The sequence below is a fragment of the Anabas testudineus genome, chromosome 16 (assembly GCF_900324465.2).
Source record: "Anabas testudineus chromosome 16, fAnaTes1.2, whole genome shotgun sequence".
Taxonomy (NCBI): Eukaryota; Metazoa; Chordata; class Actinopteri; order Anabantiformes; family Anabantidae; genus Anabas; species Anabas testudineus.
In genome coordinates this window covers 14,415,965-14,429,704 of record NC_046625.1, presented here as the reverse complement: position 1 = coordinate 14,429,704, position 13,740 = coordinate 14,415,965, and the positions used below count along the sequence as shown (strand labels likewise).

General features: G+C 41.7%; 1 protein-coding gene across 1 annotated transcript; it reads left to right on the top strand.

Annotated features, from left to right (window-relative positions):
* The first annotated feature begins 5,461 nt into the window (after positions 1–5,461).
* Positions 5,462–10,314, top strand: tent5ba (terminal nucleotidyltransferase 5ba). Its single transcript, XM_026370241.1, has 2 exons — positions 5,462–5,828; positions 8,789–10,314. The coding sequence occupies exons 1-2, from the start codon at positions 5,673–5,675 to the stop codon at positions 9,815–9,817; spliced, it is 1,185 nt and encodes a 394-aa protein (XP_026226026.1). The 5' UTR covers positions 5,462–5,672; the 3' UTR covers positions 9,818–10,314.
* The last annotated feature ends 3,426 nt before the right edge of the window (positions 10,315–13,740 follow it).

Here is a 13,740-nt window from a genome sequence, read left to right as displayed (position 1 = left end):
CATATTTTTATTAGATGCTCATCGGGCAGATGGTTTAACCTCACTGAGAGGTGGATAAAACTGGCTCTGCTGCTTTCAGAGCAGCCGTATCAGTTACATGAGCCAAGCTGCTCTGGTATGATCCTGCCCTTCCCTCAGAGGCACTGTCTGGAAGGCTGCTCAGTATCTCTGCTGTGCTTAACCCTGAAGGTGTCTAGAGAACTGACACAATTACTTGTTGATGTGTTACGCTCTTTATCGCCCCACAAGCAGAGTTTTTCTCTTCGCTGCTGGAGGTGGGGGGGTGGGTGAGGAGCAGGATTTCTGGGAATGAAATCAGAGCTTGCTGCTAAATAGGGGTTCCCTCTCGCTTGGGGTAAATGCTCCAGAGTGTTTTAGGAGCCGGCTCTCCTCTCTGGGCGCAGTTAAGATGCTAAGTCCACAGCAGGCACATGTGTTGAGAAAATTACAGAACAAGTTCATTTTATAAACTTTAATGGTGACTCAGCGGTACACGCATCTGTCAACAAGTTTCTACATCCCTGCTGTGCAGTTCACAGTGTGTGATGAGTGGAGGAAATACAAGTACGAGAACCCAGAGGGAACCATTCATCTGCTAACACCAGTGCTGGAAAGTGAAGCAGGTTGCGGGTTTATTTTTCCTAATTTGCAACAGGGACCCTAAATGTGTTCTGCTGGGGCGGGGGCGGGGCTGTTGCATAACGTGATATAATTTAAGCCTTGGTTAAGGAAGCTGTCCAAGTTAGGACGTCCCAGACATGCAGAGGGAAGTGAGAGTGTTTAATTACCAGAGCCATACAGTACATTCCTCTCCTCTAACGCAGGCATTTCTATAAGCAGGAACGAGTCACACATGTTGGGAAATCCACGTGCTTAAAGTTGAGGGTTTGGATCTGCGGAATAAAAATAAATAAGATATCATGAAAGGAGGAAATGTGGGCACGACTCCTTCAGCTCTCTGCTCTGTATCACATATACTGGGAAGTTGATTTACTGGGAAAACACAGAGTTTACCCCCCCACTAGAAGAATTTCTTATCTTGCCTTGTTGTATACATTTTGGACAGAACCATGTTTCTGAAAACCCAGGCCGTGTTTGATTTACATGTTTTTAGTGTCATCCACATTCCACACCACTTCAGCTTGGACAGAGGTTTTCTTTCTTTCCACCTGTTCAGAGAGTAAAGTCACATCTTATGCAATACATAGTCTAACACGACGTTTGACCGCTGAACTTACAAATGTATAACAATATACTGGATATACTGGATACACTGCCAGGACTTTAGCAAAACTATGGTTCATATACAAATGTTAAAATCAATTAGACAATACCTCATCATTTCTTTTCACTGTAACAAAAGTAACACTTCATGACATCAAATCAAGAGCAAATGTTTTTCCATTTTACTCTACAGGTGTGGACAGATGGGGGGGGGAGGCAGAGGTATGATGCTACTCGAATCCATCATGTATTTCGGTGTATTTGTTCTCTCCTGCACCACTCTGGTCAGCTCTGCCAAGCACTACTGTAATCAATCAACCAGGCAGCGGACAGAGGCTGACGTCAGCAGCACGGCTGCTTGCGTAACCTTGTTCCACTGTCCCACAGATTTGTCATCCAGAGCAGAGTAAACTCACCTCTCTTATCACAACTTATCACAATGTCTCTCTATCACTGGTAGGCCCCGTGCTGCCCGCACTGACTGGTCAACTCAACCTGCCTGTATAGACCGGTTATCTGACATGCTGCTGACATGGCAGGCTGAGCCAGAAACGAAACGAATAGAAACTGGTTTAACTTAACTCACAGAGTCAAAGTAGAAGCATATTATAATTTAAAATTAAACATGCAGTGTAATGTCAGACGTGCAGTGTAATAGCAGCATCATTATTTTAACCATGGCAACACTGGCCAGAGTTACACATGATGCACACTCCAATGATAGCAAACCCTTTGGTCTTCTACTATAACGCACCTGAGCTTTTTCAGTGTCAAATGAAGAAAGTCTTTCTGGGGGAAATGATTCACTCAAATTGCACAAGCGCCGACAGAAAGAAGTAAGAAAACGAGATTCACAATTCATCCAGTGTGACAGACAGAGTGTTATCTGTCTTCGCACAATTGATCATTGTGACACTTCACTGGTTGTTGTTCGGCAACATCCATTTTCGTCCGCACTTTTACAACACACTGTGACGTCCAGTCGGACCCCTGCACTTGAGAAAAGCCTCTTCCACCACATTGTTCCTGTTCTGCTCGCTGCACAAGGCAGAAGAAAGACAGGCACATTTGACAACAAAAAACAAATCTCTGTCTCTCATCAGCCTCCGAGCACAAACAGACGAGTAAAAACCACACGAATGCCTCTAACAAACTTTCATTGAAGCTCTTTAATATACTCACGATGTCAACGTTATTTTCATAATGTTTGATCATGGTTAGGAGTGGAACATACACTTGTCTAGTGCGTCATTTGTTTAAGGTGTGTTTAAATACTAGCTATCTCACCGCACCTACAAGACTCACAGTCTCAGTTGTCATGGCTCCAGCAGGATGTCAACTCAGGGATAAACAGAGGATAAAGTAACACAGAACTAAATTAACAAAAGGTGTATAAGGGAATTATGCACAACACATTGCACAAATTTCAGGAGTTTTTTTTTTTATAGCTAAAGTGTCAGTGTTCCTATTTTTTGTTTCTCTGTGTGAATGTCTTGACTTGACCCAGCTCACTCTGTCTGACATTGCGGGGAACCGAGGGAACCTGAGAATGCCTGACATTTATCTGCTATTGTTGTTCTCTCGTCCCAGAGTGTTTCACATTCAGGTGAAAGCTGGCTGTGCTCCCAGGATGTACCGCTACCACATGGTGGGTTATTTTTAGTGGGATGACGCAGATGTCTCACACTGGCACCTGGCAGGATCCTCAGCTGGAGCCGCCTCTGCCCAGCTGCCCAACAACTGTGGATGTTGTTGCTATGGAAGCAGGTTTATGTTGACATCACATGGACATGAAATGATCCTCAGTCGAGACCAAAATCAAGATACGCCAACGACCTGACCTTTCAGAAGCCTGGGAAACAGTGTCAACTTCCAGCTGCATGATGTAGACAAGTGCGTGAACCAAACATGCACACACACGTTTGAGGACGACAGTGTGATGTCTTATGAGCCTGAGTGCGTTAGAGCGTGTGTTTCCATCTGCATCACTAGAAACAGTCAATCATGAAAGTGACCTTTACTGTCTTGTAAACATTTTACAGGCGGGCAGTACGCCCTGTGGACAGGTGTAAAAAGTTGGGAATTTTTTTAAATGGGTCATTTTAAAAGAGGAAACTACTGAAGTTTTCACCTGTATTGTTCAGAGTGAAATTACACAGTGGAAAACCTTTAAGGGCTTCTCACCACTGAAAGAGTCATGTCTGCTAATGTGCGTAATGTCTGCTATTGTATGAGGTCCTTCATTAAGGGATGTTTAGTGCATTTAAACATATTACAGGTAACAGTCAGGACAGGATAAGTTGACAGTGTGATGACTCTTGTTAGAACTGGGAGATTTGGGAAATTCTGAGCGTAATAATTATAACTGACATTCACCAGCCAGATAAAGCAATTTAATATAGGCAGAATATTCATGTGAACTCAGTCCTCCTCAAATACACCGGTACTGACATTGTGAAGCATGAGAAAAACCCCACATTTTGTATTCAGACCAGAGGAATGCCTCTGTATCCTCACCAAAACAAATGATAACACGATAAACACCACAGCTAAGGAGGCCAGGTGGAAAGAAGTGGCAGCGAGGTATCTGAAAACGTAAATGGAAAGCTACAAAAAAAAAAAGGGCATCACGGGTTATCGGAACCTTTTCATAAAGCCCTGCACAATCATGAGCAAATTAAATGAACGATAATGGTTGTAGGTTTTAATTTTCCATTGGCTGAACGAACAAACATATCTGGATATCAGCTCTCCACTTTAAACACAGTCCTCCACTGAAAATGATAAGGGCCTATAAAAATGTGTGATTAGCAAGCAGCATTTTACAGTTTAATACCCTGCTATTATCATAGTTTAAATACACAGCTGCTGACAAGCAGCTCCAGTGAAATAGACAATGCACTTACAGAATGCTCAACGGAGGCTGGTTTACGTCTCTATTTATTCATTTTCTCATTAAACGGCGGAGGTAAAGGCGCATGTGCCTTCATATCACATTGAATTGTGTAGTATTTGTGTTGGAGTTGCAGGTTTTTCAAACACGTCTGTGAAGCGTACACTTTGTCAAAACATACCTTTTTATAGTTTTTACTATATAAAACATTATGCCTTAAAATTTGTATCAGATAGCCTTAGAAGTGTTTAAATATTGAGAGAGGAAAGTTAACAAAAAACGTATTGCAAGAATATATATAGTCGTAAAATGACCGTCCCTCCACATTTTAGTGGACACACTAATGGTGACACATTCTGAGAAAATATTTTTGGGATTTGTGTAATTGAGTTTTACATATTTTAGTGGGAGGCACATCCACAGTGAGCACATATCGTCTGACCATGTTGTCAGTCAGGCTCAGCATCAAGCTCCTTTTTATCTCAGTGCACTGTAGCTACTGCTATCTGCCTTTGTAAGTCGGTGGTAGAGAGGTGATATTATGGAGATTTGTTTTTTGCGGTGATGTGAGATAATTCAAATGACACATTAACCTCTAGTTTCTGCTTGTCTGTGAATTATGCACAAAAACTTTGGACGTGTAACTTACAACAAGGCAGGTACTGGTTTGTTTTAAGGGCCACAAGGTTGTGAAATGCTGGCCTAGAGGTTAGTAAATAAGACTTGTTAGTGGAAAGTTCCCAGGTTGAGTTTGCATGAGTTCTGCATAATCTTTAAATGTCCTCCAACGATGCCTGTAACTGCTTTCTCCTGCTTTGTCATATGCATGGTTGTGTCTGGCTTTCTGAAGGTCTGTATGATCACAACGTTGCATGATGGCTAAGCAGGGTGTAGCTACAGAAACATCCTGCATGCTCTGCAAACATTCCCTACGGCAAATAAAGAAATGCATCATACGCGGTAAAGTGCAGGTGGTGTTTGCACTACTGTAATCTGATATCTGCAATAAATCATTTCTCTCATCCACTTGCAACGTGACAGAAAATCATCACAACATCATCATCAATTCACAATTGGCTTCTAAAAGTGCTGCAGCCGGGGCCATGTGGATCATAAGACAGTTAGATCATGAAGCTTGTTTGAGGGAAAACCCTGTCAGCGCAGCGGGGCTCGCCGTGCGTCGAGCAGAGGGGAGGTGCGTCACATCAAAGGGTGTTCCCTGCGCGCAGGGCGTCCATAATCAATGACCAAACGCAGCAGCCAATCGCAGGGCGCATGCTAATGAGGTGGCTTTAAACTCTCTGGACCTTCCTTATGAATCGGTTGTTTGCAGACTGACCGGATTTTTGCGGCACACACCGGAGGAAACGGCTGATCCCTCTCCGACCTCCAACTCTCAGACAACTTTTCTCCGCTCCTCATCCGTCCAGAACAATCCTGCCCGGACCCGATCACCACAGGAATATCTTGACTTGAAGACAGGGAGGAAGCAGCTGATTCACACTGTGCTCGTTTTATTTTCTTTGGGGAGGGGGGAAAAAAAGTTACCATCGCCATGTCGTGCGGTGATGCGGCTGATCAGAGTCGGAGGTTCAGTGTGTTGTCTTGGGATCAGGTGCGGCGCTTGGACTCGATCCTGGGGGAGGCTGTCCCCATCCACGGCCGAGGAAACTTCCCCACTCTGTCCGTGCAGCCCCGTCAGATTGTCCAGGTAATAAGACACATCAGTAGTTTGCAGATTTCAGCATGGGAATCCCTAAAATGACACATGTATGTATCTAAATGTGTGTAAATAAAATAAAACATTACAGTTAATCAGGCTTGTACAGCTGTTGAGAACTGTGAAACCTGCACAGCCTTACTTATACCTTCAGAGTGATAACACCTGGGAAATTAAATAGTTTAGTAGTTATTAGTCTGCACTAACTGGATCACCGTCTGGTGGTTTGTGCATCTCACTTGGAGAGTCACTCAACCACCCAGATGATAAGCTGTAGATTATTTCCTTACAATTACATTCGTAATCTGTGTGTTCTGTAGCCTACACCTTTCCTCTGGGTGATTTCACATTAAATATTGCACTTTATTGTAAATATTATTGTACTTTTATGGAGCAGACAGTAAAATGAATGTAGATGCACCTCAGTATCCATCATTTCCATATTTATACTACAGGTGAGGGAGAATATACTTCCATTACAACTTCCCTGGTTCAACATTAAAACAACAAGAAACAAAAGTCCGTCCACATTTCCAAGCCTGGTATGCATTGTGGCCGGATCACATTTCGCTCCTGTGGTGTCTATAGATTGGTGACTGTGAACTGTGCAGAGCACGTGCACTAGTAGTATTTCAGATTTATTATATAGCTGAATCCTAACAATGTCCACTCAGTGTCTTTTTCCATTTCATTTACACGTTAACATATTCAAGATGAGCCTAACAAGCATGTGAAGCCCAGAGCTTCATGCTTGTGGTTGTGGAAAGATGAATGCTCCATTGAGCTTGCAGGAGCTTTAAATGCAGGTTTGAGCCCCAAATGTGGGGACTCTATGTTTCCCCTGGATTTGTGGAAACCTCATAATTTCAGTTTGTTGAAAATATTTCTGTCACATGGATGTATTTAGTGGTCGACTGAAGGTTGATCAGTATTGACTCTCCTGTCATGACAGATTAAATGAAACTGTTCCCTGGAGCTTTAATGTGTATTTAACAGGTTTGATGTAATTGTGGAGGAGGAGGTGTTACAGAGAGAGCAGACATTTGTGCTGCTGCTGGGCTACAGGCATAAATAGGAAAACGAACATCTGCTACGGCATCATGAGGCGTCGGAGTCCTAAGAGTTACTGTAGATCCAAGATAAGAACACCTTAACTACCTCACTCTTCAGCTTCAGACTTTTCCATTTAACTTTATTACTTTTCTAAAGATGTAAAACAGACTTGATGAGAGGAGAGGAGTCATGTTTCTGGTAGGATTGGATGTAAAGCCAGCAAAGGCATACCTACGCCTCCAGAGGTGTGGGGAGCTTAACTTCTCACCTGTGTCTGATCATGCAGCCTATGGCGTGACAATGCTCAATTTCACTCTGCCTAACATATCAGCACAGAAGCACAAAAAAAAAAAAAAAAAAAAACACTGTTATTGCTTCTCATTGGAGTTTGAACCCAATCAGCACCACTTGGCTGAATGATTACAATACTATTACTGCCAAGTAAAGCTGTTATGTCCCTCCTCCACTCCTGTAGGTGAGGGGTTTTACTTGCTTTCCAATGTGTGTCTGTAGCCTGACCCAGTATGTATAAATAGAGCCAGGTTGTTATCTGATCACCATGGGAGAGAGAGTTAGCAGACATTAATCTGACAGGTCAGCGGCAGCAGGGAGATTTAGGATTGAGTGAGTGTGTAACAACAAATTTGTGCTGCATGTTTAGCAGCGTGAATTGTCTGCACTTCTAATTTGTTCAGTAGGATCACTTGTAGAGTGCAGATTACATGTGGAGTCAGGCTTTTATTGTGTTAGTTTTGGTCATAAATCTGTATACATATATCATTTTTAGCTTCTTTAGCAAGTCTACCTGCTATGTATATATGAAATTAATATGAGAAACCTCCCAAATCCTTTACTGATTGGTATGACAAGGAAGCAGCTGTTAGCTGTCGACGTGACGTCAGTCAGCCAGGCACGTTGATCATTTCCAAATGTTTTTAGATGATAATATTTTACATGCCAGTGGATTAATGGTCCGGCAGCATGCTAAAAGGGTCTGGGTTCAAATCCACCAGTCGGCCAGGTGCTTTTCTGCATAGAGATGACATGTTCACCCCATGCCTGCTTATTATTATAATAATAACTGGTGATTGTAAGTTGCCCATAGGTGTGAATGACTGGCAACCTGTCCAGGGTGTACCCTATCACTTTCCCAGTGACAGCTGAGATTGGATCTATCCCCCAGTGAGGCTTATAAGGAACATTAGTTAGGATAATGGATACATGAGTAGTTTTTCCCCTTCAGGCAAGTAAACTGACTATCTCAGTCAGACTTCATGACTCCGTCATATTTTTCCTTTGTACTTTGTAGCAGTGATGTTTGCAAACAGTATCATGTACATCACAACCTCCACATGTGTCCAGGCTGAAACAAGACACAGAAACATTGTACAGGTTACCGGTACAGAGGAAGGAAAAAACACTGCTGACCTTTAATAACCTGAATTTAGGACATTTGACTTATGTGAGACCACCAGTGCCCAACATAAGTGTTCAGTCTCTTGGTTGCAACTCACCATTATAAATCTTATCACTGTGTCTGTGATAAGAGAACACAATCTGACCCAGAGGGAAATGCACCTGGAGCACAGACTCTCCAGCTGTGCTGCTGCTCTTTGTTTGGGCTCTTTAGGTTTTGCTCAGACTAACGCTGATGGTGATGAAATGGACTTTTGTGAGTAGCAGTATTGATCCTGCCTTCACAGACTATTGATTTCCACTAGGTCCATGTGGAACTTATTTGGACATATTTCAAAAGTTTAACTTGAGTTTCTTCGCATGTTTTAATCATTCGTGCAACTACAGGATGAAGGGTGGGTTTCCACCTTTTAACCCAAATGTTGGTAAGAGCCTGCTGACATTTATGTATGCAATTAATGACATTCTCTATCCCTGTCTAGGTGGTGCGGGCGAGGCTGGAGGAGAGAGGTGTGTGTGTTAAAGATGTGAGGCTGAATGGATCTGCTGCAAGCCATGTGCTCCATCAGGACACCGGACTGGGCTACAAAGACCTCGATCTGATCTTCGGGGTGTCTCTGAAAGACGACCAGGCCTTCCGTCTGGTGAAGGATGTTGTGCTCGACTGCCTGTTGGACTTCTTGCCAGCTGGGGTCTCCAAGGAGCGCATCACAGCACTGACTTTAAAAGAGGCCTATGTACAGAAACTGGTGAAAGTCTGTAATGACACGGATCGCTGGAGCCTCATCTCGCTGTCCAACAACACGGGCAAGAATGTGGAGCTAAAATTTGTGGACTCGTTACGGCGGCAGTTTGAATTCAGCGTGGACTCCTTCCAGATTTGTCTCGATTCTTTGCTCTTGTTCGACCGCTGCTCTGAGACGCCCATGTCTGAGAGCTTTCACCCCACTGTGATCGGGGAGAGTGTGTATGGGGACTTCAGGGAGGCCATGGATCACCTGTGTCAGAGGATCATAGCCACGCGCAGCCCTGAAGAAATCAGAGGGGGCGGCTTATTGAAGTACTGTCACCTTCTGGTGCGAGGGTTCAGGCCCTCATCAGAGGCGGACATGAAGCAGATGCAGCGTTACATGTGCTCACGCTTCTTCATTGACTTCCCTGACATAGGTGAGCAGCAGAGGAAGCTCGAGGCCTATCTGCAAAACCACTTTGCTGGGATGGAGCACAAACGGTACGAGTGCCTGATGACTCTGCACCAAGTAGTGAACGAGAGCACCGTGTGTCTGATGGGCCACGAGCGGCGACAGACGCTCAGCCTCATCTCCATGCTGGCGCTGAAGGTGCTGGCTGAGCAGAACGCCATCCCCACTGTAACGAATGTCACGTGTTACTACCAGCCAGCTCCGTACGTGCAGGACATCAACTTCAGTAACTACTATATTGCACATGTGCAGCCGCCACAGGTCTCGCCGTGCAGTAATTCGTATCAGACGTGGCTGCCCTGCAGCTGAACCGGCTGTGAGACGGGCAGAAGTGCACGTGTCTCCAACACTCTTCTCTGTTTAAAGGAAGTTAACTGAAATCACACAGAAATAAAAAAAAAAAAAAAAAAATCCACATTTGCCAAATGTGACTTGACTAAAACAATCCTGTACTGCTGTACATCTGATTGAGCCAACATATGATTTTGTTTTTCTCACTTTTCTCCTGCAGAGCATCTGTAAGATTGCTGGTCATTTCTGAGATGTAGCAATGATATCATATTTAAGTATTACAAAGTGTTTATGAAGCTTTATAAACCATATGTCAGAAATACATTTTTGAAGAAACAAACATCGAAGCTGGTGTTATTTTCATACTCTGGCTTTATTTTTTTTTTTAATTACACACCGGACCAAAGATGTATTTGTTGTCCAGAAAGGGAATGTTGTTATTATTCCAAGTGCCTAAAATGAACCGTGATATGTTCTAAAAACATCTGTAAAGTGAGAACTGTGCAGTCAGTGTTTTCTAGATTACTCTGCTTCTCTTTTCAGGAACAGAAGCATTCATTTTTGTGAGATTAAAAAAAAAAAAAAGCAAAAACATCAGTTTTTTTGTATTGTGGTTATTTTATTTTAACCTCGGCCTATAATGATTGTTGACATTTTAATCTTTGGTTCAGAGGGCTGCAGTTAGCTTAAACTGGTCATTATCTGAACTGCTTCACCAGTCAAGTTGTGCGTTTTCACGACCATCATAAATAGTGTGTTTTCATTACACACGTGAGAAGATTCAGATAAACATCTCTCTAAAAAGCCTCTTCTCCTTGGGATGGGTGGACGGGGGATTGTTTGTTCTGTATTTGATAAGCTGATGACAACAAGGTGGCTCATTTCCAGAATCCAGGCCCATTGATATGCATATACTGTCGTCTGGAGTGAGTTGCATTTGTTAAGCTCGGGCTGAGGATCCATTACAATCTGAGGACATGAAGTATAAGGAGGCTTTTCTAAAGCACAATGGCCTCTCTTTCCTCTGTGATACTAAAGAATTCAACAAAGGCTGGCCTGTTCTCCCACCCATGTTACCACTGGAAACCCAGCCCTGTTTGCTTGACCGACTACCATATCCATGTCATTTTGTCTGAGTCAAAATCAAAAATCTGTGCAGGCATAGGCAGAATGGTAAAGCTTGTTAAAGAGACAGACTTTGGAGACTTGTTCATCACTGTTAAGTTTACTTTCATTCATCCCCATTTTACACTGATCTCCACACACATTATTATCAATGGAACAATCAGCTTTACTGAAGAATATAGATTTCTGTTAAATCTAGGTGTTATAAACACTGGTGACCGTCATAGAGTCAGTTTACTGGGAACAGTATGAAACAGTGATGAAGGCAACACAAAGAAATCTAGGCCTCAATGTTTCTAATGGGAAATACTATCACTTTTTTGTAATATGATATTTCACATATGGATGAATTAACCTGTTAAGTAACTTAGAAGGCTTTACATTTGACTGGCTAAATGATAAGAAGGCAACTGTAAAAACAGTTTAGAAACATTTTTAGACTAATATGTATGTCAAAAAGAGTAATTTAAATATAAATAATGATAAATAAAAGGCTGGGATAAAATAACAAATAATGACAAATAAAAAATATACGAGGGAATAAAATATAAAAAAAAAAACGAGAACACAATAAAACAAGTGAAAAAAATTTTTTAATTATGCTTGTAAAGTAATTTAATTAAATATCAGGGTAAAACTAAACTACATGTACTCCCATCAGAAACCAATATACTGTAAACATTATTTAGTTTGATGGTGTTGATAACACACGTGGCAAAAAAAAGAGACAAAGCAAAACAGTAACTCAAGACACTACAAAGGAAGACTGTAAAACAAAAGTAAAAGAACCTCAAACATGTACTTAAGTAAACGTAATTAGTTACTTACTACCTCTGAAACATGGAGCAGGAGTTTTTAAAAGATGGGACCAGGCAGAGAGGAGATGAAATGACACAGATGTTCAAAGAATGGATTTAATTTTCAATGGAAAAACATGTTTTCTAACAGATCCCACTGTGACATACAGTTTACAGAAACTTATGGGGCTTCACTTTGTTCTTTGGCGGTACCTGTTAGTCATTTTCTTCTTAGGTGCTTATCCCTGAACATTATTATCTCTCACCATATAAAATAACAGCGTGTTCCTTCAATAAAAGGATAAAAATGTTTGGAGAACACTGAAATATTATGAGTTGAGAGGTTACTCTGGGTGAAAGTCTGCAGTAAACACACTGGAAATGATTGCTTGCTGGTGTGAAGCCTATTTCAAGCTGTTGAGAATTTGAAAGGTCCTTCAATTTAATGTTTGCACATTAGTTGAGCTGAAATAATCTTTCTGATTATTAGATCCATATTAAGTCTTTAAACCATTTACGTATAAGAAATGTAAAATGACTTAGACTTATCTGTGCTATTACGTCTCTTCATTCACCCCAGGGAGTGATTATGATATCCCACTTACCCACTATCCACAGGGAGTTTCTCACTCTGTGGCTGTCTTTGGTGCATCTCTCTGCGCCACCTTTCCTGATGCAAGACTAACTTTTGAGACTCACGCTGACCTGAGTCAGGACACGGAGATGTTTTAAATTAAGCTGTTTTGTGGGAGCACATGACTCTGTGGATGTGACATCATCCTGATGGAGCAAAGGGAAAACACACGCACACACTTACTTGAACTGCATGATTGGAGCAAACTGAGATGTGTGGGTTGTCATCTGTGTGTTACTGTGTTGCTGAGAAATGTCCATATGTTCATCACATGTTCTTCACGAACGTAGCCAAATAACAGCAGCCTCCTCGGTCTATGATGGAGGGGAGACATACACTTTACAACAAGTCACAGTGGAGGAGTAGATTTTAGGACTATAAATGATGAACTGACATTGTGACGTAAAATGTTCTATCAAAGTTAGAATTTTTCAGGCATTTCGACATAAAATACACTTTAAAAGGGATTTATGAGGAAATTACTTTTTAACTCACTGAAAAAGTTTAACTGAAAACGTAAAAATCCCCAAACTCAGAGGTACAAAATTTGGACTGGACAGCTATGAAAACATGACAATCTGGGCAGCAACAAAGTCATGCACGTTTTTGGATGCTCCACAGCTTTTTTTGCACTGAAGAAGACGTCATACGGTCTAGGCAAGAGATATTGGTTGACTCGCTGGTTAATAAATGTCCTATAAGTAGGGGGAACTGTAAGTACATTAACTCGAGTACTGAGGCACTCATACTTTATTGGTTTCATCATATGTATAGATCTACTGATTAACTTGGATAGGCTCAGTTGTGGCTTAAAGACCTATAGAAAACGGTAATTAATACTACATCATGAGCGTAGGGGCCTATTCTATGGTGGGGAAATATTATAAATACATTTCACTTCTCTACACTTAGTTTGCAGATTAAATGCACAGAGATGGTACTTAAGCTACGTACTATTACTAATACTACCAGGTACAATTCTGCAATTGGGAGTAACTTATAGCAGGTACTAGGTAGAGCTTGTAGTGTAAGTATTTTTGTGGTAAGTGGGTGTATATTCTGTTATTATATGTATATATTATATTCTGGAAATAGAATGACCATGATGACTGACCTGATCTGGAGTGTATTGCACAAGGAGTTTCTAATATGATTTTATTCCATCATATTACAAACCAAATTGGTGATCAGTGGTATTGTGTTCACCAAATCAACAACTTTTAATATGCTTCTGCACATATTTTACTCAATCTGTGACTAAAAGAAAAAACTAAAGCAACCAGAGAGTTACAACATTTTAACTTTAGAGCAGGTGCACGCTATCTAACTTTTTGCTTTTAGAGAGTGAGGTTTGGCTTCCAATCTTTTTCACTAGGCTGGGCTAA